Below are 27238 nucleotides of genomic sequence, written 5' to 3' on the forward strand. Positions count from 1 at the left end.
ATTAAGGTAACATGAGACCTTGGGGTGAGCCCTTTAGACAAGGCCCATATTGGACTTATGGCTGGTGTCCTTATAAAAAGAGAAGACCAGGACACAGACACGCACGGAGGGACGGTCACGTGAGAACACAGGGAGAAGCCCGCCATCTGCAAGCCGAGGAGAGGCCTCAGAAGGAACCAACCCTACTGACACCTTCGCCTTGGACTTCCAGCTGCAGAGCGGGGAGTAGTAAGTCTCTGTGGTTTCAGCTGCCCAGCTCTGGTACTTTGTTATGGTGACCTGAGCAGGCCAGTATCATGCTGAAGCCAACATAGGCTTAAGGAGCGAGTAGCATAGTCCCTAACTCAGAATGGCTTCGATGATAAGGAGAAAACAGATGAAAGCAGACGTATGAAGCTGGGAGGTGAAGCAGCTCGTGGAGGCTCAGCAGTGCACCAGAGCCACGTGGCGTCTGCATTTCCACCCTGCCCCGCTCAGCCGATTGCTCTGAACCTCCCTCCTCGTGCCAGAATGGCTGCCACATTTCTAGCAACCACCTGCAGATGATGTCCAGAGGCAGGAACGAGGTCTCTGCTTTGTAAAAGAAAAGAAAGATGCCTGTCGAGAAGCCTGCTAACCACCCCTTCTCACATCCCATGTCCACAACCACGACACACGCCCATCCCAAACCAGCAGTTGGCAAGACGCATGGAATTGCTGTGGTTGGATTGAACTTGGAATGAACCTGTTTCTCTGACACAAATGGATGACAATGGCTGGATGGTGGCGGGTGGGGGGTACTTTATTAACTGAGAAGAGAGTAAGAAGGGGATGTTGTTTAGAAAGCAACCAGCAGTATCTGCCCAAACCTGCACATCCAAACCGTCACCCGTCTTACTGCTTTTACCTCCCCATGAGCTTTGATTCATTGGCTTCTCTGCACCTCCTCCACCAGTGCAGTCATCTCTTTCCTGGATCATTGCAGTAGCTCATTGACTGGCTTACCCGTGCACGCCATGGTCCCGTCTCATCTGCCGTCCCAGCTTACAGCCTAAATGATCTTTGAAAAATACACATCTTGGGGCTGGGTGAGGTGGCTTATGCCTATAATTCAAGCACTTTGGGAGGCCAAGAGGGGCAAATCGCTTGAGCCTGGCAGTTGAGACCAGCCTGGGCAATCTGGCAAAACCCTGTCTCTACACAAAATACAAAAAGTAGCTAGGCTTTGTGGTGCATGCTGGGAGTCCCAGCTACTTGGGAGGCTGAGGTAGGAGGATTGCTTGAGCCCAGGAATTCGAGGCTGCAGTAAGCTGACATCACACCACTGTACTCCAGCCTGGGTAACAGAGCAAGACTCTGTCTCAGAAAAAGAAAGAAAAGAAAGAAAAAAGAAAAGAGAAAAAGAAAGAGAAAAATGCAATCTCATCAAATCTTACCTTACTCAGAATACTGTAGTAGCTCCATTTGGCTAAGCATAGATACATAATTCCCTGCTTGCACCTGCAGGGCTCTGCCTGGCCTGGCCCCCCAGCCTCTGTAGCCTCAGCCCAGAATACACTTCTTCCTCTCCTTTCTCCTCAGGTATCTGAGCTACTGTGGAGCACAGTGACACTATCTGGACTCACTGCAACCTCCACCTCTCAGGTTCAAGCGATTCTCCTGCCTCAGCCTCTCGAGTAGCTGGGATTACAGGCGTGTGCCACCATGCCCAGGCAATTTTTGTATTTTTAGTAGAAACAGGGTTTCACTATGGTGGCTAGGCTGGTCTCGAACTCCTGACCTCAGGTGATCCACCAGCTTCAGCCTCCCAAAGTGCTGGGATTGTAGGTGTGAGTTGCTGGGGATACTGTTTTTTCTTGTGCATCAAACTCACTTTGCACTTTTCCACTAGGGTGTTTCTGCAAATACAACTCCATCTGCCCTTCGCCTGGTAAATGCCTCATCATCTTTCAGCTCTTATGCTCTTAGGGAAGCCTCCCATGTTCTTTGACAAGGTCCAGCTCACCTGTGCTGGGTCACTCACCCCAAGCCAGAGGCTGAAGACATCAGCTGACTGTTTCTCCCAGGCTGAGAGGGGACTGGGAGGTTCGTGGGCTGGTGATGCCTCAGAAGGTTGGCACGTCACTTCTGCCACAGATACTGGCCAAAGCAGGTCTCAGGCCCAGCCCAGACTTGGGTAGGGCAATAGACAGCAGCTCTTCATGGAAAATGGCAAAATGCTGGAGTCTTCTTCCAGCGTTCTTTTCTAGCCTGCCACCCCATCCGCGTAGGCTCTCTTAGCACCTTGCGTTTCTCCTTTCTGGAACTCGTAGATGCTACTCTTTCTTTCCCTTCTTTTTTTTGAGACAGAGTCTCGCTCTGTTGCCAGGCTGGAGTGCAATGGCGTGATCCCAGCTCACTGCAACTTCCGTTTTCTGGTTTCAAGCAATTCTCCTGCCTCAGCCTCCCGAGTAGCTGGGACTACAGGCGCTCACCGCCATGCCTGGCTAATCTTTTGTGGATACTACTCTTTCATCTGCAAACCTCCCACTCAGGGTTACATCTCCAGGGCATGCGGCCCTGCCCATGCCTTGATGATAGACTTTGGGCCCTAAGAACAGGAGGTTCCACTTCTGCCACTGAAGCCAATTGAAGGGGGTTGTGTGTGGGGATCACACAGAAGGCTCAGGACACTCACACATTCTCTGAACCTTGTGCTGCTCCAGGCCAGGTATGGGAGGAGCAGCAGTGAGGGAGGCCACAGCCCCGCCCTTGAGGGTCCCAACCCAGCCACAAAGACCCCGTGAACAAGCTTTTTTTTTTTTTTTTTTTAAGTACCCTGGGACAGTACTTAGAAGAGAAGTGCTTAAAATTTGTTGAGTGATCGGATGAAATGCAACCACACCCTATGTTAACTTGAAAAGACAGCTATGTTTCAAATGAGGATAGTTTACAAGCCAGTTTACAAGCCTAAATTATCCATCTTTTAAGCCCTTGAAACACCCTAACACGCATGGATAGAAAAGTTTAGGAAATGATCGTGCAATCGCTTGATGGGATACTATGTAACCATTTAAAAAATGGCAACAACTACGCACAAGTTGGGAAAATCCTCATGATAGAAAAGTGAGTAAGAAGCAAGGAGGAAGATGTAGCCTGACTCTGTCCTTTCCGTGGGTCAGACACTCTGCGTTCTGGCTGGGCCCTTCCAGGGGTGCACACTCCTTGCCCCAGGGCTGGGGGCTTCTCTCTGGTTTTCTTCCTGGAAACTCCTGCTTGTCCTTGGAGGCCTTCCCCAGGACCTGAGTGACTGTACATTCCTGTAACTTTCTCTTTGTCTGCAGCAACACTCAGCTCTCCGAGCTTGTTCACGGGGTCTTTGTGGCTGGGTTGGGACCCTCAAGGGCGGGGCTGTGGCCTCCCTCACTGCTGCTCCTCCCATACCTGGCCTGGAGCAGCACAAGGGTCAGAGATTGTGTGAGTGTCCTGAGCCTTCTGTGTGATCCCCACACACAACCCCCTTCAATTGGCTTCAGTGGCAGAAGTGGAACCTCCTGTTCTTAGGGCCCAAAGTCTGTCATCAAGGCATGCGCAGGGCCGCACCCCTCTGAAACCTGGAGGGGTGGATTTGTACCTGCAGACACCAGCGCAGTTTCCGCCTCTGTCATCACCTCTGATGTCATCACATCACATTCGTGTTGTGAGGTCACCTGGTCACCTCCCTGCATCTCTCCTCTTTTAGAAGGCTCCGTCCTTGGCTTCAGGCCCTCCCTACTCCAGTGTGACTTCATCTGAACTCAGTCCCATCCGCAAAGACACTATTTCCAAATAAGGCCACGTTCCCAGGTGCTTGGGGCTGGGATGTCTGCGTATCTTTTTGGGGGACAGAAGCAGCCAACAGGGAACGTAAGGCGAGGAGGAGGAAGGAGGGAAGGAAAGGAGCCACTTTTGGGTGTGGTGCAGCTGAGAATGGATTCCAGAGACCCCTCCTTCCTCCCGAGTCACGGGCACCACGGCGGGCAGGCCTGGTGGATGCCGCAAGTCCATCCGCTGCCCTGGCATCCCGTGGGCAGTGGGCTGTGCCCCTGGGTCAGCCAGGCCCGAGGCGCCCAGGAGGCCGTGCACAGCAGCATCTAGCCCTGGTCTCTGCAGGCGTGGCTTGTCCTTGAGTCTCAGCCCCATCTCACGTGCCTCCTTGTAGCACAGAGCGGGGCCCGCCACTCTTCTGGATGTCGAGAGACCAGGCTTGAAGTTGGACTGTGGCGTCAGCCTTTTCCACTTTGGGGAGCAGGAGCGTTGGTTGGGGGAGCCACCCTGCCAGCGCGTGTTTGCCTTTCTGGCCTCCCGCAGTGGTGGGGGGCGGGGCTTTGTCTTCCCTCAAAGGGGCGTGGGTACAGCCTCACAGGAGACGCACTATGGCTGGGGGGAGTCGCGTGGGCACTTTGAATTGCCACCACGGTAATACCAGGGCTCCTGCCTTGCTCATAGAAACTGCCAGAAAATGGTTTGTTCTGGAAATGAGCCATGCTTTCTGAGGTACCAGAAAAAGTGGTCCCTGCACCCCTCTTTGCTGGTCAGCAGCACCTGCTCTGGACAGGTGCAGGGTGCCGGAACGCTGGCGCTGGCCAGTCACCTCAGGACAGGGAGGGCCCCGACGCAGAGCACAGTGACCTCTTGTATGTCAAAGACGGGTGCAGATCCCAGGCCCAAACCAGACCCAACTCAGTCTCCAAGGCCTGGACCTGGGTCTGAACTTCCAGCAACTCCCCAGATGGTTCTGACGTCACCTCTGCTTATGGCCTAAAGGCCACTGGAGGAAAATCCACATTGCCCACAGCCACTCCCGCTGGTGGGGAGAGTGGCCCAGACACTCCTGGAGGAATGGAGGCATGCGTGCGCCACAGGCAAGTGCCCTGGAGGGCACGGGCTGAGCTGCAGGCCTCAGTGGCTTCCTTGCACCTTGCTTATAACCTTGAAAATGGCAAATGCTCAGACCTTCATTGATTCCTTCACCTCTAGGGAGATGCAGCCCCCCGTGGGCGTGTGCAGAGTATGGGCAGGAGGGTTGTGGCGGCCCAGCCCTGATTCGTAGCATCTGCCTATTCCTGATGTGTAAATACCCCCTCCCCTGTTGGTCTGGGCTGCCTGTGTGATGTCACCATCTGTGGAGTTGAGGAGCGGCGGGCACGCCATCTGCTTTTGCAAGTCCCTTAAGATGGCTCCGGCGCCCGAGCCACTGGGGGCTCATCTGACTCTGCTGTGACATCTACCGCCATCTCTTTCCCATTTCCATGTCTTCCTCCAAGAGAGAAAGGGAGGGCGAGGGAAGGAGGCAGCCAGAATGGCAGGGGCTGGTGGGCCCAGCGGGAGGGGGCTTGCCCTCTGGCAGGCAACGTGACCCACCAATCCCCCCATGAGGCCCCACTCCCGCCGCCTGCTCTAATAAACTCTAAACTCCTGTGATTTAAGTGAAGGTTTCAGATTAACATTTAAATGAATGCCGGACTAGAAATCTGGAGCCCAGGTCGCTGATGTGACTCTGTTCACTTGTTCTGTGACCTGGGGCGGAAATTTAAAATGATCTTTTCTCGTGGAGCGGCCCCTCCGAAGGGAGGTCAGGGATGGCAGGCCTGGGGGCCCTTGTGTCCTGTTGGCAGCCCGGCACCTTCCCTTGCTGACAGGGCCACCCTGACCCCAAGAAGCCCTGCATGGCCTGGGCAGGGGCGGGGTGTGGCCTGGTCCTGCCACTGCCATCCATCCCCATGCTCAGGGCATTTGGGGACGCTCAGTGACAGCCGTGCACTCCGAGGGGCTCCGTCTTTACACGGCCTGTCTTGGTGCTCGTGAACGTGGGCCTGAAATGAAGGGAACAGAACATTAAAATATGGACCTGGAGAGCCCCTGAGCCAAGCCCACTCGCTGGCCCCTTTCTGCTTTGGCCGGCAGGTCCAGCCTTGAGGGGCTCCAGGGAGCCAAGGACACCCACAGCGACCACAGCCTAGGGAGCAGCCGGGCTTAGGGTGGGGCAGCTGGGCAGGAGCCTGGGCACAGGTCTGCAGACACAGAAAGCAGAGAAACGCTGGGGAGATGGGTCCCGAGTTTGTCCCCGGGCCCAAGCTGGGGATTCCAAACAGTCTGGGAGGCTGGGAAGGGGACAGCCGGCACAGGGTGGCCTTGTGTGGCAGGCACTTACAGACGCACACAACCTCCTTCTTATGATGGGAGAGCCTGGGGTGAAGCTGGATGATGCTCACCCAGGGCCCAGCAGGGTTTGAAGCCAGGCACTTGATGGCAAAGCCACATTCTTTCTGCTGGCCAGCACTGTCCTCTGCCAGCCAGGAGGTGAGGATGCAGCATCGCCCGCTCCTGGGTCCACCAGGAAGGGTTGGAGGAGGCTGTCAGGGCAGAGGCCAGGTGGGCCCCTGGAGATGCCGGGCTCTGCCCACCCTGGTTCTGGGGGAACCTTCACGCCCAGCCGGCAGCCACCCTCTCGGGCTGCGTGTGGCCTGGAGGCCAGAGGCCACCCCTCCTTTGTGCTGACCACTTTGGCCTCCGCTTCTGAGACGCCGTTTCCCACCATCTTCCCTCCCCCAGGAGCCCCATCCCTCCTCCTATCACTCTCACCTGTGAGCTGGGTTCCTGTTGTCCTCCGTCCCAGGCGGCCTGGCTCTTAGCATTAACGTGGTCGCCGCTGGCTCTTCTGGAGGACTCCTCCGCTGAGCCTGCTGGGCCGTCCACCGCCGGCAGGCCCGGGATTTTGGGCCCAGGGTCCCCTGGTGGCCCTGGCCGGGATCTCCCACTGGGGAGTGCTGGCCGTGGAGGGTCCTTTTCTGTTCTGTCCCAGGGGCAGAAGGTGACACTCTTCTGTGAGTGAGTGTGGTAAACTCAAAATAGCAGTGGCTTGGATAACCTGAATGCTTGTCTCGCTCTCCTAAGGGTAGCAGGTGCCGGCCCGGTCAGCACAGACGTCTTCCCTTGCAGGCCCCAGGACCCAGCTTGGTGTTCCTCACCCTCACATCTCCCAGGGCACCCTGGTCCTGGGGCCTCAGCTCCAACCTATAGGGGGTCCGAGAGGGGCAGAGTGAGTGCTGGCTGTTCAGGAAGATTCTAGAATGCACAGTTGTAGAACAAGTTACAGGCCCTGGCCTAGCTGCGAGGGAGCCAGAAAGGAGGTGTTTGTTCTTGGAGCTGTGCGTCCTGCTCCAGAGGGGCTTGACTGGGGCCAGCAGCTTTGAGGCCCACGCACTGTGTCAAGGACAAACAGTGAGTGCTGATGGGGACACCCGGGACACAGATTTTCATGCTTCTGCCGTGAAAACTTCCTTCTCCTGGAAGCCTTACAGGTACAGGCTCCTCTGCCGGAGACCTCAGGGCCCCAGAGGAGCCCAGCGCCACTCATTAGATGTACTGCTCAATAGCAAATAATCATAGTAATCAATGACTTCTCACATTGACTGAAGGTCAGTGACCCCTAAGAGCAGGGTCGGGAAGGAGCGTGGGCTGCCTGCCTCTGAGGGCTGAGTGCCATCTGTGTGCTCAGACAGTGGCTCCGCTGCTGATTTCTGTAGCGCATTGGGTTAGGGAGACACCAAGGACAGTCTGTCCATCTCTCCAAGCCAAGCCCGTGAAATGCGGACAGTGCTGGAATCACCACCACAGGGTCCTGGAGTCTGCAAGGGCACAGCACTTGGGAAGAAATATGTAGCAATACCTAAAGGCAGTGAGCCTTCGTGTTGGCTCACTGGGGACCCATCTCCTTAGTGTTCCAGCTTCACGCCCACAATTGGCCTTTGTCCTGGTCCACGCAGCCTGTGCCCTCAGAGTCCACATTTGGACACAAGATCAGAAGGGAGCACTAAACACAGTGTCACCTGTGTGAAAGTCACACCCTGGGCAGAGAATGGCTATGCTATTCTAACAGGGACCGAAATACAGACGGAGGGAGAGTGGCTGAGATGGAAGCTTTGGGTCTCATTTCACAGCCAGGGGAGCGAGCGGTCCACACTCGCAGGCAGGCTGTGCTCTGTGGCCGATCAGGACACTGACATCGTGGTCTCTTTTCTCCCACATGCACTGGGGCTGACGCTGACACGCTGACTTCCACCCATAGACGGAAACTCAGAATCAGTTTTCAGCTCAGCAAATGAGGCTGATGTTGGAGGCAACACCTCATTTATCCTTTATTGTGAGACTTCAGACCCCAGGGCACAGCTCCGCTGCCTCTACTTGGCAGTCATGTGCCTGGGGACAAGGGATTTTAGGGGACAAAACCAGCTACATTTTCCATAAAAATAAATTTCTGAGAGTCCCCTTTGACTTCAAGTCCAGCAAAAATGTATCTTTGGGAGGAGGGGCCAGTTTTGATCAACTTTTCCCACAGTGCAGAAGCTACGTGGGGGTAATTATTGCAACCCAGAGGGCCTTCCAGAGTCCAGTGGACTCAGAGGATGAGCATCTGCCGTCTCTGAGGCTGGGCATGGTGGCTCATATCTGTGATCTCAGTACTTTGGGAGGCCGAGTTCGGATGATGGCTTGAGTTCAAGACCCATCTGGGCAACACAGTGAGACCCCATCTCTAAAAAAGAAATATCAGCTAGATGCGGTGATGTGTGCCTGTAGCTCAAGCTACTTGGAGGCGGAAACGGGAGTATGTCTTGAGTGTGGGAGGCTGAGCTGAGATAGCGCCACTCACTCCAGTCTGGTTTGGAAGACACAGAGTACAAGGGGGAACACAGAACACTAGTCTCTGTGTTACTGTCTTTACAGACTCTGCAGAGGACAAGAGCCCTTCCCAGGTCCTGGGCACATCAGCACGGTCCCTGTTCCAGCTGGAGGATGGCATAGAAGAAGCCACTCTGCCCCTCCCAGAGAGGCCACCCGCAAAGGCCGGGCTCCGGCCCGCCTCCTCCCCTGACCAGGGCTGTTTTGTGTCTTGTCAGCATGCAGGGCCCTGATGGACGAGGTGGAGCATGACATCACCGAGGCTCGGCAGAAGAACACCAAGGTGGGCTCCTTCCGAATCGATCCTGATGGGACGCAGGAGAAGAGAAAGGTAGCGGAAAAGATATTATGTGCCAGTGTATAATTGCGGATATGGGCAATTACCAACCATTTATCCAAACAGCAGTTGGTCTTAATCTTCTAACCTTTCTCTTGTTCAGGGTATCAGCTCTAAATTGCTTCTGAGTCCTGGGGGACTCAAAGTAATCTTTAAGCTTGAAATTGAAGTATCTCTCTCAGCACCTAAATTTTGTGTCTCGTCAAGTCGGAAGACATTTCGGCACTGTTCTTCATCAGAATAAAAATACCGCGTCCATGGTTCTCGGTGAGGCCAGCAGGGGGCCCCGAAGAGGCGGAAGGGGCAGCCAAGAGACACTCAAAGCAGAGCAGTCCCCTCCTGGGTGCCACACCCCCTCCCTGCTCCAAGATCTGCAGATTTCTAGTCGGGGGTGCAGGCTGTCCGACCCACTTTCCGGAACAGAACAGACACTTGCCTATGGAGAAAGAAGAAATGCTCTTGTACAACCCAGAGAGGGGCTCCTGTGGATGATCAGATGCAGTGAGTGGGGCGCCGGAAGGGTGGAGTCTGAGACACCAGGAGGGACCCAGTAGAGGACAGCTTCCCCTCTGAGCACCCGGGTGCTAAGTGCCTGGAACACATAAGCCAATTTCAGCATCATGCTGAGAGAGCCGCTGTTAGAAAGGTGTTCCCCAGTATCATCCAGCTCATTCAGAGCCGAGCAGAAGTGGGTCTGGATTTCTTGCAGTTTCCTGTTGCCCTGGTGCACTGCACGTGCCTTAGATCATGCAAGCTAGGCTCTCTGCGCAGTGTCCACGTCTTCCTGGAGCTATGTGCCCATCTGAAGAGGACAGGGAGGGAAAGGAGAGTCACAGGCAGGTGCCACGGTTAAACTGTGACAGGCAACCCTTACAGAAAGCCCTTCAGGTTTCTAATGTGCTCAGTTATGAATGAGGGAGGAACTTCCATTCACAGGTCAGTACCTCCCACGGGAGAGCGCTGGGCTCTCAGGGGACCCTCTTGGGTTCGTTGCCTTGCCAAAGGCACACTGAAGGACGGATCCTTCAAGAGACGTGTCTGGCAGGTCCACTGGCTGCTCTGCTGTAGGTCTGATGCCCACACCAGGAACCTCAAGGTCCGGTCCCGTGTGGTCACCTCCCATGTGGAGGACATGTGCCTCCACAACCCCCAAAACACCCAGCTGGGAGCGGACTCCTACCGTCACGCAGGGCCAGGGAAGACGTGAGTCCGTGTCTGTGCGCTCATTGTGTCTGCATGTGTGCCTGTGGGGGCGTGTGGCAGCCAGCACGGCTTTGAAGATAAGCTGAGTCTTAATATTTCAGTAACTTAAATCTGGACTATCAGATCCATCATTAGTGCTCCTGGGCCAGCAGAAAGGAATAAGTCTTTCTCTGCAGACCGACAAAGGAGAGCCATGGGCAATAACCGCAGAGGCCTGAGGAAGGGGCAGGAAGGAGAGGAGCCGGGTGGCCCTTCTTTATTGACAGCTGCTGGGCGGCAGCCTGTAAGTGATTTTCTAGTCCTGACGGTGACCCTGCAAGCAGAATAGCGTCTCTGCATTATCGATGAGAGCAGGAGAGTCAGGCCGAGTGGCTGCAGCTCCCACAGTGGACGGACGGCCATGCGGGAATTGGGATGGTACCCACTGTGCCTTCTGCCCTCCTTGAATTCACACGGCATCCTTGAGTGATGTGATCCAGGAGTCCATGTTTGCGAGTCCTGAACCTTTCCAGTGTGTCTCATTCCAGCCTGGAGAGAACGGGCCACACCCTCCCCTGCTTTCTGTTGTCTTGGGGGATGTTCCATTTCGAGGTGATCGAGTCAAGTAACTTCCGATTTTGCCAGGAACACCGTCTGCCAAGCGATTTGAAAGCAGCTAGACTGCCACAGTCACCAGGGTGCCCAGGGCAGTCTCGGAGTCGAAGCTACAGGAGCTGGTGCTGATCTCAGGTGATCTTTCTGCCCGGGGCTCCTGCTCAGCCCGAAGCGGCCCAGGCCAGCATCCCGCGGAGACTTCTCTCTGCAAAGCTCGGTGCACTCTGCGGGCATGCGGGTGGGCCCCTCGTGTTGCCTGGAGAACTCGTCTTGAAAGCCCTTGTACTGGAGAGTGGCATGGCCTGTTGGTGGGGGTGTCGCTCAGCAGTTCCTGCCTCTGGCTAACTCAGAGCAGAGCGACCGCAGCACGGGCCACCACTCCCTTGCTTTAAAGAGCTCCACCGTCTTCCCTGGAAGGCTTCTAGAAGGTCCCTCATCCTTCCCACTTAGAAAACTCTTCCTTGCCGTGACTCACGTTCCGGTGGCATTGTTTCCTTCCACCAGGAGGCTACTTGGCCAAACTGGAAAGCCGGGCAGTGTGAAGTCGGGGCTGTCCGCTCTCCCCTCGCCCCGCTTGGACTTGGATGGGGGCCAGGCTGGCTTTACTGCGGGAGCTGAGCTCTGCCTTCCGCCCGGCAGCTCAGCGTGTGCTCAGCTTGGCCTTCCGCGAAGAACAAAAGCTGAGAAGCGGGGCTCCGCTCCCGCAGTCCCGCCTGGACAAGCTCTGAGCCAGAGGCGACCCCGCCCGGCCTGGCTGGCCGCAGGGCGCCAGGACAGCCTGCCTGAGTCCTCCTGCTTTCCGGACCTCCATCAGGATGGAATGAAACACAGGCCATGTCCTCAGAGCTGAGGGCTCTGACGCCACAGGGTCCCTGGAGGGGCTGTTCCTCTTTGGGAGGGGTGAGGCGTGTTCCCCCGAGTCCCAAGGGGAGGCGGGAAGCAGCAAAGCGGGTGAGTGTCCTCTGGGCACTGTGTGGACCGTATGTGTGCAAAGCAGCCTGCACCCACACGGGGCTGTTCTCTCCGTCTAGCCTGGGGCTGGGCTGGGTCTGCGGAGGCAGTGTGGACGGAGGAGATGTGTGAACCGGCTTCTCTCGGGCCAGGCCGCCCTTGCTTAGAGGAAGAGTCCGAGGAGGCCCCCAGAGAGCGGCCAGTGAGACAGCTGTGGCTGCAGGCAGTCACCCGCCCTCTCGGGCTCATCCCAGCGAGAACGTGGGGCTTGGGCAGACACAGACCCGGCCAGGTGCCCGAGAGGGCCTGCATGTCCTCCCAGCAGTGGGCAGGCCTGGCTGCACGGTAGGAACCCAGGAATGCATGGGGACCCCGCTTTTTTTTTCTACTATGCATACTTTGCCATTAGCGGCATTGCGGCTCTTACAGAAATCCCCCAGCCCCAGGGCTGTGCGGTGGCTCTTCCCACGCGAGGCCCAGCAGTGAGGCCCTAGCATGGGTCAGGAAGCCCGGGTGAGCCCCGAGGGGCAAGCGGAGGTCCCCACGAAGAGCGCCCCATTCTGACCTTCCTCCCTTGGCTCCTTACGCCCGTCCATGAGCAAGGGCTGCCCTGCCCATGGTGTGGGGGTGACTCCAGACCCCTAAGTCCAGGGAGCAGCTGGCAGGACCAGGCAGGACTTGCTGTCCCTCTAGCTCCCCTGACTGCCTTGCCCAGCTCCGCCTTCCCTGCCTGACGGCACTCGGCCTGGCTGCGGGGGGGGACCCGGTTCTCGGGCTCCAGGGCAGGGGGCGTGAGTACTCCTCAGTGAGTGGCCCGCTGCACACGTTCTGTGCCAGCTTGCAGGATTCTTCCCGTGAATTCTGCTCCCCCGACCCTGCCTGCACCAGGGCAGCTGGCTTGCAAACACGGCAGGACTTCCCCTCCACTCCAGCGTTTCCAGGACCTTCCAGATAAACAGCCCTGGGAGAATCCCAACAAAGAGAGCACTAAAAGACCCCTTTAAGCAAAGCATTGCCTCTGCAGGGCTGCCGTGGTTTCAGAGGCTTTGCATGGTGGTTGCAGAGGCCCGTGTGAGGCTGGATTCCCTTCCTGGGAAGGACCTCAGGGTGTGTGGCACCATCCACGCTCTACTCCTGGCCAGCCAGGCAGTAAGACCCTGGAAGAGCGCCCCGGCTTCCCTGGAGTTGGGTAGGACAAGACCCACTGGACAGTCTCCCACACTCAGCAGGCTGCCGGGGCTCTGGGGGGCTCAAAGCCAGGCCTGGCCTCCCTCCCCCGCATCTGAGGCTGACCCACCAAGCAGGCTAGAAGGGAGGAAGGCGTGCGTCGTGGAGTGGGGGGAATTATTGGAAAATAAGGCTCATGATTCTAACGGACATCATTCTCAAGCTAGCTCAGAATGTTCAACGTTACCAACTTGACAGGGCAGCCTGTAAAAGAGAGAGGACAGAAGGGGCAGCTATTTTGTGATACACGACGCACACAGGCCTCTGTCCCCGGGGACTGACTGCCTTGCTCCGCTGGAAACATTCTCCCTGGCCAAGGCTGTTAGTGCTGCTCTGCTTGAGAAATGAGATTCATGCGCCTCCTCTTGCTGGATGCTCGGGACGTGCAGGGAGCTCGGCTCCCCTCCAGAGGTCTGTGTCTTCAGAACAGCGGGAACCGGAGGCTCCACGGGGGAGCAGTCACGAAAGTCGGAGTTCAGAGAGCTGCCTCCTCAAGCCCTGGGCTGTTGGTGACAGCGGGGAGGCCACCCTGGCTGCCACAGGAGAGGTTGCCACAGTAGGTGGGATGTCTTCACTGCATAGCTCCCCTGCACTGGCACAAAGCCTTGTCTGTTCAGCAAAACGCAGCCGGCATCTCAGCATTGAGGTGATTTCCCTATTGTTTCTTTACTTTTCAAGTGAATTGGGTTAACGGCAGTTTTCCTAAAACAGAGCAACACAGCACAGCACAATTTGGAGTCAATTACTTCGGGGGTTTGCTTCCCCCCCGCCCCGTGCGATCACGAAGGGCCGACGTCCCTGACTGAGGGGAGCACTGGTGCTCTCGGGGTTACCCAGGGTCAGCGAGCTGGGGCTGAAGGGTTCGCATTTGCCTTTACATTTTGAACCTCTAAACTCCAGTCACTGGATACAGGATTGCCAGGGCCAGGCGTGCGTCACCCACAGACTCAGGAAACGTGTCCACCTCGGGAACTGTAAACCATGAAGAGCGTTCAGGGGCGTCCTCTGCCTCCGCTGAGAGTGAGAACAGGCCACGCTCTCTACAACACTCAGAAAGTTCAGAAGAAACAGCAACAGTGAGGACGAGGCCAACGTCGTGTCGGCACCAATACCTCACGCCTCTTCAGGTCTTAAAAAACAACTCTGGGTGGTAAATAGGGCTGCCGTAATTAGCTTCACTTCAGACATCCAGATGAGCTCCAGAAAGCTTTAGTGACTCATTTAATTTTGACAAATTAGTATTAATTTAATTTGCTGATAAGTTAATTTAGACAAATTCCAATGCTATTTGTGAGCACTAGGGTGAGGCGGACGAGACCCCAAAGTGTGGTGCTTTGGCAAAGTTGAAAGGACGCTGGCAGCCCTTCGAAGCTTTCTCGGAATCCTGAACTTTCTAATCTGGTTTCCTCCTCCAGCCCCAAGTGCAGAGACACTTCCTAGAATTTCCTTATCCGACTTAAGACACTTCTTTCCAAAAGAAATACAATTGTCTTAAGATCTGTTCCCGGGGAATCTGAGCAAATAACCAGGAAAGACGTAGTCACTGGAGAAGCCTAAAGGTCGCTGCTCCTCCAGACAGACGTTCCGTCTGTTCTTGCGAGGGCAGCTGGGAGTGATTATCTGGGAGGCTTCATCACATCGGAAGAAAATGTCGGTTCACAGTGCAGTGCTGCCCCTCACCTTCCTGTGACTTGCTGGTCCTACTCAGTTTCCTAAGAGAATCGTTGACAAGATCATGTCTGCCTCCTGGGTCCGTTCTTTTCTCCTAAGAATCACTTACCATCCCTCTAAAACGGCCCACGGCCCCTCACTTCCCTCTCCTCTATGAAAAGGGTATTTAAGCCTCAACTATTTTTGCCCTTGTTGGAGCCTCATATTTCATATGGCTCCCACGCTAACACGAATTAATGTTTGTCTGCCTTTTTTCCCTGTTAATCTGTTTTTTGGTCATTTCAGCAAACCTTCACAGGGAGCACAAGGGAAGTTTTCCCTCTGCCCCCACACTATTGGCAGAGCTACCCCGTCCTGTTACATACTGTGAAACAGCAGGACACTCTAACATCCTGGAACTGTGCAGTGCACAACCTGCACAACTGTACATGGACATAGTGAGAGGGGTGGGCTATGCTAACAGGCCAGCCAGGAGGGCAGGGGGATTCAGTCCGTCAGCAGTTTTCCTACTCACTAGTGGGCCGTGAAATCTGTGCAGTGGCATACAACCAGAATGTGGAAATAGATATTAAATATCAGAGTACATCTTATAGAGAAGGAAAGTGCGTTTTGTGGCAGTTGATGTAATGGATTTCGGTGGAAGAAGTGGGTCATGTCCAAAACATTGAAAGCCACTGTAGCAGATGGCTGTCCCCAGCATGAGACAGTAGCCTCAAGATACTTCATTTGGGAAGATTTTTAATACCCAAACAATGCGGCAACAATTCCTGACCCCTTCTGCAGAAAGGAAATCGGAGCATCTCCTCTGAATCTTGATATGACAGCAGCGATAGCTTTGGTCCGGCAGCCGAGGCTTTCTCCCACCGCAGCCGGGCTGCGCGGGCTCGGGGAAGGGACAAGGAAAGGGCCCAGCGCCTGGCTCCTGGCGCCTGGTGGCAGCAGCCTTGGGGCTGAGATTCCTGATGATGTGCCCTGGTGCTGGTCTCCTGTGGCTCAGCACTCAGGGTCTCCATGTGGTGTGGACGTGGGGAAGAGTTCTTCCCGGACGGGAGCTCTGACCCAGAGACCTCAGCAGCAGCCATGGGAACACCACGTCCCAGAGAGTGGAGGGCGAGTCGCGTGGGGTGAACAGGAAGTGAATAGGAGGGGCCGCGAGTCAGCCCATGGCAGTGCCCAGAGCAGGAAAGTGAACAGCTTTGCACAGGGTCTCCTTTTAAACCAGGAGGAAATTTGTCCAGGGTCCCCCACCCCCATCCCTCCCGAACTCCCCGTCGTGTGTCAGGGGTCCAGAGGGACTTCAAGGCCTGTGGCTAGACCAACTGCCAGGCAAGTGGGGGCGCTGTGGACGTCCCTCAGATCAATCCAGACCCAAGGTCAGGGCCTTACGGGGGCGTGGCCTGTCCTGGGCACCTGATGAGGGGCAGAGTCTGGGGCTAGCAGGAAGGGGGTGGGAGGGCTCTTTGGGGGGCAGTCCCCAGATCTGCCACAGTTCAGGGTCACACACAGGGGAATGTGGGGACCCTGGGAGACAGTGAGACCAGCCTGCCGGGTCCCCAGTGTCTGAAAATAAGGTTGGTGGCAACAGTCCCTAGTCCTTACTTGCATTTTCTTGCAAACACAAGAGAAAGTGACAGTGTGACGGACTGCAGGGCTGAATGCTACACTGCGCAACCAGGAGTTCCAGGGGCCACTCGAAATTGTTTTGCAGGGTTCTTGGCCCATGGATACCCCCTTAGTAAGTCAATTACTTCGGCAGCAATTGAGAAAGATGATGGTATAAGAAACTGATGTTCACAGGAACCTGTCAATTGCCATGTGAAAAATCAGAAAGGTATTTTCCCGTTAGCAAGTGCAAAAAAGAGGTTACTGACCTGCACATGCAGATGCCTCTATGTGTCCGTATTTGTTCACGGCAGGAGGGACCTTCGGGACATATACTGAAGTAGCCACAGTTCCTGTCTCTGGGTGTTACTGCTGAGTTTCTTTCTTTCTTTTTTTGTTTATCTTTTAAAGTTTTTTTTTTTTTTTTCTACAGTAAGCATGTTACCTGCAAAATTTTAAAACATAAAATTTTAAAGTTTTTCTTTTTAGAAATCAAAAGAATTTCATGATACTGCAGAAATCCCAATTCCAAAAAGTAGCACTGTTCTTAATAAGATGGAAAGCCACACACAGATGTGTGATTTCGCTTCCACAGAGGCCAGGCACGGTGGCTCATGCCTATAATCGCAGCACTCTGGGAGGCCTAGGGGGGTGGGTCACCTGAGGTCAGGAGTTTGAGACCATCCTGGTCAACATGGTGAAACCCCAGCTCTACTAAAAACATAAAAAAATTAGCCAGGCATGATGGCACATTTCTGTAGCCCCAGCTACTCAGGAGGAGGCTGAGGCAGGAGAATCACTGGAACCCAGGAGGCGGGAGTTACAGTGAGCCAAGATGGCACCACTGCATTCCAGCCTGGGCAACAAGAACAAAGCTCCGTCTAAGAAAGCCGTGGTGTGGCTGGCCCTCACTTGATCTGTCCAGCTTCATTCCTGGTGGTGTCACTGGCCCTGCAGCCACCCCAGGAATCAATGCAATCCTCTGTTTTTGCTCCATACATGTGTCCTTTGTGAGTCCTCAGAAGGAGAGGCTGGAGGGGAGGTAGCTTTCCCCTTTCTCTGTGGTACTACTCTCTCTTCTTTCCATAAATCTTGTTGAGCAAGGACCTGCCCTTCTGAGACACATGGGTCTCATCTCTCAGCTATCTGGAGGACAGGAGAAGACGCTAGCACGCTGAGTGATAAGCAGCCCTGGTTCCTTTACCTCACGTTCCTTTCCTCTCACAGAAGAGCAAGACGCATGAACAGGGGGATGCTCTGGTCCTTGCATCCACAGGACTCAGGGTTGTAGACATTTTTAATTTGTTTGGTGGCTTTTGTTGTGTACCATCTTCTATTTTATTTCTTTTTTATTTTAAAAGAGAAACACCATTCCTCATTATTATTTAAATTGCCGGCATGATTCGTTACTGATTGTGTTTGTCGGGGTAGTTTCAGTGCCGTCATGCTGCATGGTGTCAGTGTGGATACACTACCAAAGTTGCGAGTTGACTTCTTGCTCATGTCATAGCCTAGTGTGGGTTGGTAGGGAGGGGGCTCTGCTCCACTTGGTCATTCAGGGACCCAGGCTCTTCTGTCTTGCGGCTCCTCCTTCTCCAAGCCGCAGAGTCCCCTTCATCCCGCAGGTGGCTGGGGAGAGAGAGCATGAAGGGGTCTGTGGGAAATGTTTGCAGGCAGACCTGACAGTGAGGGGCCTTGCTTCTACATGCATTCCATGCTTGGGACTCCCTCACATGCCCTCGCCTAGTTGGAAGAGGGGCTGGAAACAGTCGAGCTGTGTGTCCGGGGGAGGACAAAGTGGAGTGTGGTGACCATATAGCAGGTCACTGGTCACTGGAGAGAAGCCTGGTAGCATGGGACAAAGAAAGGCACCTCATTATGGCTCTGGATGCATTTGGTGACCTGAGAAGTTTTGTCAAACCTGTGACTATAGGTCTCAAGCACAGAGCAGCCCACAGGCTTGCTAACCTCCCGGCACTGCAGAAATAACCAGCCCCACCCAGGACCTGTCTGCTGCAGTGGGTGATCAGTCATCCACAGCCTCCCCTTTCATGGGGACTTCACTACAGGTCACCACAGGCAATGCTGCAGACACCTGTTTCGCCATCGCATGCCACAGATTTACAGCATCCCAATTCAAATGGCACGTGGCTCCCCGCTGCCTCTGACCCTGCGGGGTGAGGACGGCCCAGCCCAGATCCTCATCCGGGAGGGTTTACTGCCTACAGCCAAACCTAGCACCTGCCAGCCTCCACCTGCAAATCTCAGAAACACCGGAGCTCTTTTAAATAGAAAGAAATTTAGCTGCCTCTTCACACCACGATTACCCTCCCCATACCCGATTCCTACAAGGTGTTGTAGACTGCTCCAGAAAACCCGATGACTGCAGACCGTGCTTACCAGGGAACAGCAGCATCAGAGAGAAGTCAGGCTCTTCTTCCCACTGCCTTCCAAGTCACAGACGAACGCATGCAACGACGCGACCCCAACCCCATAGAGCCCTCCAGTGGCAACTGAGTCTTGGGAGTGTAGGGCTTTGCTTTCCAGCCTCTGCAGCTGGTGGAAGGTAGGATGGGCACTGAGTGTTGCCTCCCTATTTGAATGCTTCTAGGATGCAATCAGTCTCCGTCTCTAGGCAGGGAAGGGAGAAGGGATGCTGGGGAGGCAGCTGGTTGGACCTGCCTCGTGGTGTGGCCTCTGCTCAGTCCCGGCTTCCTTCACGCCCTTCGGTAAAGCTTTCTTGTCTTACTCCTATGGGTTCTGCACATATCTTGAGTTTATCCTTGTGCCTTGTGTCTGGTTGGTTGCCATGTGCCCGAGTGTGTGGACCTGTAGGCTCTTGGCTTCTCCCATCTCTGGATCATGATTCATCTGCAATTGAAATGCTCCTTTCCTCTTCTCCCAGGTGTTCAGACCTTAGCAGAGAGAAGGTTCTCCCCTGAAGCTTCCGCTGTTGGTCCAGCACAGCTCAGCTGCCTGCAGCAGGGCACACGGGAACAGCTGGCATTAATAGTCCATGATAATGGGAGTCTGGCACTAATGCTGGGTCCATCCCACAAGTGCTTGCATGCTGGCCGGGCACAAAAGCAGGAGCCCCACAAACGCTGGATTTGGCATTAGGGAATTGAGGATGCGGGGACGTTTCGCCACCTGTTTGTTTTTAAGAGCAGTATTCTCAAAAAAGGCTGCTGCTCGAGAAAGGCGGCTGGACGTGCCCTTTGCAAGGTGCTGCACGTCCAGCCACCTTTTCTGCTGCAGACAGCCCCGCTCTCACATCAGCCAATCACCCACGGCTGGGCTGTCTCCACCTCCCTTTCCCACGCTGAGGTCCTGTGCCCACAGAGCCACAGGACCGCCGACCTCCTCAGGCACATCCTCCCAGGAAGACAGGTGATGGCCTTCAGCGTCCCTTGCCCGCAGACACCGGGCTGAGGCCGAGCTCTGACTCCCCAGTCGGGTCTTTCCTGCCTGGGAGCCGCCCAGCGCCCACTCCCTCAGTGCCCAGAAAGACCTGCTAGTTGTGGCCTGACTGTGGCCTTCACCAGAGGCTGGAGTCCCGTCGTGTTCCAGTCTCCACTCCACACCAGCCTCTTGCTGCTATGGGGGCGGGGGTGTGGTGCAGGACCCAACTCCGTGAATTGCCTGGACCTGCCACTAGGCCTGCCTCGAAGTGCATTTGGCCACCACTCCCACGTTGTGAGTGGAGCAGCCTGAGGCAGCAGCCCCTGCAGCCCATCCACCTTCCTGATCAGCTCCCAGAAAGGCCAGGGTGGAAACCCAACACTGGGGGAACAGGAGCAAGTGTTTGCATCGAGTGTGTGTGTGTCTGTGCGCACATATGCAAGTGTACATGTGTCTGTGTCTGTGCTTGTGTGTCTGTGTGCATGTGTGTGCATGTGTCTGTGCGTGTGTGTGTGTGCACGTATGTGTGCATGGATGTCTGTGTCTGCATGTGTGTCTGTGTGCATGGGTGTGTGCATGTGTCTGTGTGCACCCATGCAAACGCATGTTTTTGTCTGTGCATGCGTGCGTGTGTGCATGTGTCTGTGCATGTGTGTGTATGTGCACGTATGTGTGCATGGATGTCTGTGTCTGTGCATGTGTGTCTGTGTGCATGGGTGTGTGCATGTGTCTGTGTGCATCCATGCAAATGCACGTTTGTGTCTGTGCATGCGTGCATATGTGTGTGCATGTGTCTGTGCATGTGTGTGTGTGCACGTATGTGTGCATGGATGTCTGTGTGCATGTGTGGTGTCTTTGAGCTCAACGCCACCTATCTCAGAGCGGAGACAGGGAAGGCGCGGAGCAGCTGTGTGGGTTGGGAGCCTATCTGGGCACCAGAGGAGGCACCTGAGGCCATCAGGAGGCTGTGCCTGGGTCTGGGGAAAGGGAAGGCGCGTTTCTCCTGCTTACCCGTTTTGGAGCCCTTAACCCGCTGGCCTGGGCAGTGCGCATACAGGGTGGGCATCTTGTGTCCTGGGGGACGCAGTGCTCTTCCCAGTGGGGCCAGCAGGGGGACCTTTCCCCCTGGGCTTCCAGTCCTCTGCTGCAAACCTCAACAAGGGGTTAACACCCCCTCCCCCTCCCAAACCTCAGGGATTAAAAATTCATGCAGTCCCCAGGGGATGTGGGGAGGAGGCGGGGATGTGGGGAACACGAAATTAAAAGGGAAAGAGATTACTTTTAATCCTCTTGGTGGGTGCTGAAACAATGCCGACTGGGCAAAGCCGCTGAAAGTTTGTCCCATTCGATCCGGGCATGAAGGACCGACTTTGCCACCAGGAGCAGGTAGGTAATTACAAACTGCACATTTTTCTCCTCTCAACAAGAAATTCGCCTTAATCCCATAGATATTGCTTCTCCGGTCAAAGGTGCTCAGATTTTCATAATGCCTGGCGCTGTGGACGAGTGGAATTCACATTTGATACCCACTTTTCCCCGCGGGGGTTTCACGCCCCACCAGGAGAGAGCCAAGCGGTTGACCCCGAGGGGGCTGCGGGACTTCCCACGCACTGGGTGGCGGAGCTGGCCCCACTCCGTGCTGGCCGGAGCGTCCGCCTGGCTGCACACACACCTCACTTGGGAGTGTACTCGGAGAAAACAAACATTAACTCTGCTCGGAGGGCCTTCGTCAGTGAGGCACGAGCTTTCTTGTTTCCCTCTTTGACAAACAGGCATGTTCTGAGCCAGAATATCCGAGCAGTCTCACTTAGTTGCCAAGTGAAAATGCCAGACTCTGAATGAGGGGTGCCTGGCTCTTTCCTCCATCCAGCCACCCCTGCCCGGTTTTGAGGGTGGTGCAGTGAGGCTGTGCCGTTTGGGAGACGCTGTTTCTGCGACTGCCTGGGTGGTGTGAGCCACACAGAGGTTGTCTGTCGGTCTATGGCTTATGCTTAGTTTATTTAACTGCAATAGCAGATTCTCTAGTGATCTGCAGAGCTTGTATTTGTTAGAAGAACATTGGTGTGTATCAGTTTGGGATTCTTTGGGTTAATAGCGGTAAAGGAGAAACAGGCACATTTTGTTTTCTGACTGTAGACTCAGACAGGTGGTATTTGAGGGCGTGAATCTTCCTGATTGATGAGATGAACTTCACCTGTGATGCTTCCCAGCCGCTCCCAACAAGTGTAGCCAGGAGAAGATGGCACACAGGTGCGTGTGTTGCCAGAGTGAACTCCAAGAGCGAGGCAGGTTTTGCATTTTAATCATATGGGATAATGTAGTAGAGGTTTTATGGGATTTTAAAATTCCAATTCTTTGTAGTTGCATTTGATTGAAAAAGTAATTGTCAGCAACCTATTTTCAGAGGAGGTGGCAGGAACATAAAATAAAGCAGTGGATCATCCGGGGTCCTCGTTCTGAAGAGCTGGAGAACGCTGTCCAAAAAGAGTTGAAGACAGTGACACGCAGGAAGAGAGCCTGCAGGAGCACACAGACCCAGCTCCCTGCTGTGAGCAGGACCCACGATGCTGGCTTTGTCACCCAATCAAGCTGAATTTTCAGAACCAATTTTTTTCCACTCTAAATGTTAGTATCATTTTAACTTGCGTAGACATTGATATCCACAATATCTTATGTCTTGTATGAGCAGACATTGATGCGTACCTTGCTTTATTTGCTCAAGCTGTCAGTCTGGAGCCCGGGTTGGTCTGGTTCTCACACTTTAACCCGATCTGCGCAGGGAGTGGCGGATGCACAGCAAGGCCCAGCTCCTCTCTCTCGGGGCTTCCTGCTGCTGCTTCCAGGCTGACAGTGGCCAGAGGCTGGCCCAGGACTTAGGTGCCTCTCGGGAACTGGTGAAGCAAAGCCAGCCCTTTCCTCACTTCTGAGGCACTGCCCTGGACCTCAGCCCAGGCTCTCTCTCAGGCTGGCACCCACTGGGCCTGACATTCTTGCTGGGATTCCCTGTGTGCTGTCTGCCTGGTGTGACTGTGTGAAGCTGAATGCAGAGAAGGCTCCCAGAGGGTCAACAGGGCGGCTCTGAGGAAACAGAAATACAAATGAGGAATTATTCCCTTGCTGAATGCTGGCTGGGTCTCCGTGGGTACGACCCTGCCTGACAGGGAAGTGCTGATATCCTAAGCCGTGAAGAGAGGAAGAGAAGGATACGCTTGGAGCAGTCTGAGTCAGGGCTGGCCAGTGGAAGGCTGGTGGTGTCCAGCACCAGACTTCTGTCCAGACACCATTTTAAAACTTCTAAATTGCTCATCGAAGGCTCTCGAACTTAAATCTCATGGCTAGTCTGATTACTCACATGTTATTTAGATTTTATTTCTTGAATTCCTGTTTTTTAAAACATCAACATTTAGCACAGAGGCAATTACTTGTCAAGAATGTTGGCAAAGTATGAGCCCAATTTTCCTTTGAGAAGAGCCCATGTAGGCCGAGAAGCCTGTGAGCACCTGAGCAAGTGTCCCCAAACGTTTTACACAGGGGGCCAGTTCACTGTCCCTCAGACCGTTGGAGGGCCACCACACACTGTGCTCCTCTCACTGACCACCAATGAAAGAGGTGGCCCTTCCTGAAGTGCGGCGGGGGGCCGGATAAATGGCCTCAGGGGGCCGCATGCGGCCCGCGGGCCCATAGTTTGGGGACGCCTGACCTAGAGGAAGGAGTGAGCGGCCACGCGGTCTGCAGCGTCTGGTCTTAGCGGGGGCTGAGGACGCAGGGCACGGGCGCCATGGGAATTAGGCGGTTGTGTCTGAGGACAGTCACACTGGTTCTGGGCTCATTGATAGCCAAGGCTGTCAAGACAGACTGCACAGAGGGTTCAACCTGAACAAAACTGTGTGGAAGTCCAAGGCACGGAGACCATCGCACTGGAGAGAGGAGAGCCTTCGTTCCAGCAGAATCGCTGAGCCCAAGTTTCTACCTTTGGAACGAAAAATTGGAACTAGGCTCTAAGCCAATGGTTCTCAACTGGGGGCGGTTTTGTCCCCGAGGGACACTTGGCAGTGGCTGGAGACCTCCCTGGTTCTCACAACTGGAAGGGAGAAGAGGCTCCTGGCATGCAGCGGGTGGAGCCCAGGGATGCCACTTGGCTCCACAGTGCACGGGGCAGCCCCACAACACAGGACCACTGGGGCCCCCACAGTAGTGTGGAGGGTGGAAAAACCCTGTTCCATGAAAGTCAGTAATTTTCTTCATCCAAATCCAGCAGGCTGGTGTTTAGAGAAAGTTGTGGCTGTCCATGTAAAGACTGAGGCAGCCTGGCTTTAGGCAGTGGTTCATACCCATAACGCCAGCACTTTCTGAGGCTAAGGTGGGAGGATCACCTGAGGCCAGGAGCTCAAGACCCCTGGGCAACATAGCCAGACCCCATTTGTTAAAAAATGTCTTTAAAAATACGGCTGGGCATGATGGTACACATCTGCAGCCCTAGCTGCTTGGGCAGGGGTAGTGGAGGGGAGAGGGGCTGAGGGAGGAAGATTGTCTGGACCTGGAGTTTAAGGCTATAGTGAGCTGTGATTGCACCACTGTACTCCAGCCTGGGTAATAGACTCTGTCTCAAATAAAATAAAATAAAATAAAATAAAAAGGCCCTGCTGGTGTTGTGTTTTTATTTCCATTTAAAAACCTTTGCTGCCAGTTGTGGACCTGACTATAGTTAGAGCCAATGCAGAGAGAGACACATCAGCAGGACAGGAAGGGGTTAAGGGGCTTGTGGGATCATGCCCCGAATCCGGTGAAGCCGTGCACTGGATTGAACGGGGATCCCCAAGTGCATTCACTCAGAAACTTGAAGTGTGGGCCAGCAAGGTGGCTCACACCTGTCATCCCAGCACTTTTGGAGGCTGAGGCGAGTGGATCACTTGAAGTTACGGGTTTGAGACCAGCCTGGCCAACAGGGTAAAACCCATCTCTACTAAAAATATTATAAAGTAGCTGGGTGTGGTGGCAGGTGCCTATAATCCCAACTACTCAGGAGGCTGAGTCAGGAGAATCACTTGAACCAGGGAGGCAGAGTTTACAGTGAGCTGAGATTTCACCTCCGCACTCCAGTCTGAGTGACAGAATTTTTTTTTCATCTCAAAAAAAAAAAAAGAAAAGAAAAGAAAAAAGAAAAAGAAACTCGAAGAGTGACCTTATTTGGAAATAGAACCTTTGTAGATGTTATCAGTCAAGAAACAGGCATACTGGAGCAGGATCGGGGGAGCAGGGCCTAATCCAGTGACCAGCATCCTCCTAAGAAGGTAAGATGGAGACATAAAGACACACCTGGGAGAGAATGCAAGGGCCCTGGGAGGCAGAGGTGCAGCGATGCACCCACAAGCCAAGGAATGCCAGGCGTTGCCAGCAGCCACTGGAACCACAAAGAGGGAAAGAAGGACTGTCCCTCGAGCCTGCAGAGACAGCACAGCTCTGCTGGTGCCTCTGTCTTGGCCACCGGGCCTCCAGAGCTGCGAGAGGGTGAATTTTTTGTTGTTTTAAGGCTCCAGCTTCGGACACTTTGTTACAGCAGGTTAGGAAACAGAGGCCAGAGGCGTCTGAAGCTGTGAGGCTCCGAAGACAGTGACGGCTGAAGGACCCAGCCACGTGCAAGGTTGCAGGCTCAGGGCCAAATCCAGCCCACATAATGTGGATCCAGATTTCATGTAGAACATTGTACTTCTTTCTGATTTCTCATGAAAGGCTGGGAAACAGCACTCTCAGCTTCTGGCTACACTCGCAGGGAGCTGACTGTCCAGTTCCTGGCCCTGGGGTCTTTGGAAGCTCCAGGTTCTGAAGCCCGAAATACTCATTGCTGGCACAAAGTTCTTTTCTCTTAGGTGGAGAAGCCTCGTCCTTAACCAGTTCTCTAATGAACGGGGAAGTGCAGGAAGGCCAAGATGGCCCGTGCTTCAGAGAAGACGGGAGTTTCTGACACTTTGTGGCAGTAGAGACAGTGTCCTGTTCCCCAGCTGGCGCTGGAGAGCCACAGCCTTGCTGTCCTTTCTGTGCGGGGCCGGGGTCAGGCTGACGTTTCTGAGTGCCGCCCTCCCCCACCCACCCTCTGCTGGACTTGAACTTCCTTCTCTCTGGTTGGAATGAAGAAGTGACCCCAGCTTGGCTTCCACATCGGCGGCAGCTGATCCCCCCCACCGCGTGGTTTAACCTGGGGCAGAGAAGGAAGAGTGACGACCAAGAGCTATGTGGCCCCAATCGCCCAAAATGGACAAGTGTGGGCTCCTGGGCCCGCCCGCCACAGTCCTATGTGGCCAAGAAGACCAATTTAAAGCAATGAAAGAAAGCGTTGGCGAGGGCAAGGCTCCAGTGGAGAAATTTTAATTTTATATTAAAAGGGGTCTTATTCTCCTGCCCATTGTTGAAGTCAAGTCAAAGCTAATTAGGCTCTTTGGGCCCTTCTCATGTCCTTTTTCCTGAACTTTCTGAGAACATCAGAGGAAAGGAGCCCTCTCCCACCGCATGGAAGCTGAGAGAAAGTGCGTTCTGGAGAGCTCTGCTGTCCCTTCTCTAAGAAAATGCAGGATTAATGGTCACTTCTTCTAATATTTTAGGGGGTTCCTGGGGCCCACTAATAAGCTCATCTATTTAGCAAGGGAGCTCTCAAGCTGCCTGAAGCTGTGGGGAAGGAGCCTGAACTCCCCCAGGCCACCAGGGCCTGGGAGTGGCTCCTGGAGACCCCTGCCCTGGCCCCATAGTGGCCGAAACACCAGCATGGCTGGGCTGGCTTTCCAGGACCTGTGCCAATCAGGCAGGCAGAATCCTCACATACCGCAGAACTGTATGTGGGTTTTCAAATATTTCTTTGTTACAAATTTTAAGGCCGGCTGCCATGGCTGCCCCCTGTAATCCTAGCACTTTGGATGGCCAAGGTGGGAGGATCACTTGAACTCAGGATTTTGAGACCAGCCTGGGTAACACAGGGAGACCCTGTCTCTACCAAAAAAAAAAAAAAAAAAAAAAAAGCAGGGTGTGGTGGCATGTACCTGTGGTCCCAGTTACTCAGGAGGCTGAGGAGGGAGGGCCACCTAGGCCCGGGAGGACAAGGCTGCAGTGAACTGAGTGATCGCACCACCGCACCTCAGCCTGGGTGACAGAGCGAGACCTTGTCTCAAAAGAAAAAAAAAAAAAAATTAATTACCAAAGTAACACATGATGATTTTAGCTAGAGATAAGAGAAAAGATAGGTATCTACCTCCCCACCCTGCCCCACCCTCGTCAAGGTCAGGAGCACCTCCCTCGCCAGCACTGTGCTTGCTCAGACACAAGGCAACAGCTATGCATGTTTTTGGCTTCGACGTTTTAGAATAGTAGTGAAATCATGCTATGTCTATCCCACTACTGAAGAACGTGGAAATGTTAAATAGGTTTACATGTTTTCCACATGCGATGGCCGGGCTTGTGCCCCCCCAAAGTCATGATAAAGCCCTGCCTCCTCTGTGACTATACTGGAGACAGGGCCTTTAAGGAGCTGACTAAGGTCCCCTGAGATCACAAGGCTGCAGCCCGGATCCAGTGGGACTGATGTTC

At 54.4% G+C, this 27238-nt stretch overlaps 1 protein-coding gene across 2 annotated transcripts in view; it reads left to right on the plus strand.

Moving 5' to 3' along the window:
• Window positions 1-27238, plus strand: part of CNPY1 (canopy FGF signaling regulator 1) — a 118759-nt gene that overhangs the window by 72406 nt on the left and 19115 nt on the right. For both annotated transcript variants that reach the window (XM_074378860.1, XM_074378859.1), the window contains one exon: window positions 8898-9010. In XM_074378860.1, coding sequence (XP_074234961.1) covers window positions 8912-9010 — 99 coding nt within the window. In that variant the 5' untranslated portion in view covers window positions 8898-8911. The remainder of the gene's footprint in view (window positions 1-8897; window positions 9011-27238) is intronic.

This window comes from Saimiri boliviensis, chromosome 10 (genome assembly GCF_048565385.1).
Source record: "Saimiri boliviensis isolate mSaiBol1 chromosome 10, mSaiBol1.pri, whole genome shotgun sequence".
Lineage (NCBI taxonomy): Eukaryota > Metazoa > Chordata > Mammalia > Primates > Cebidae > Saimiri > Saimiri boliviensis.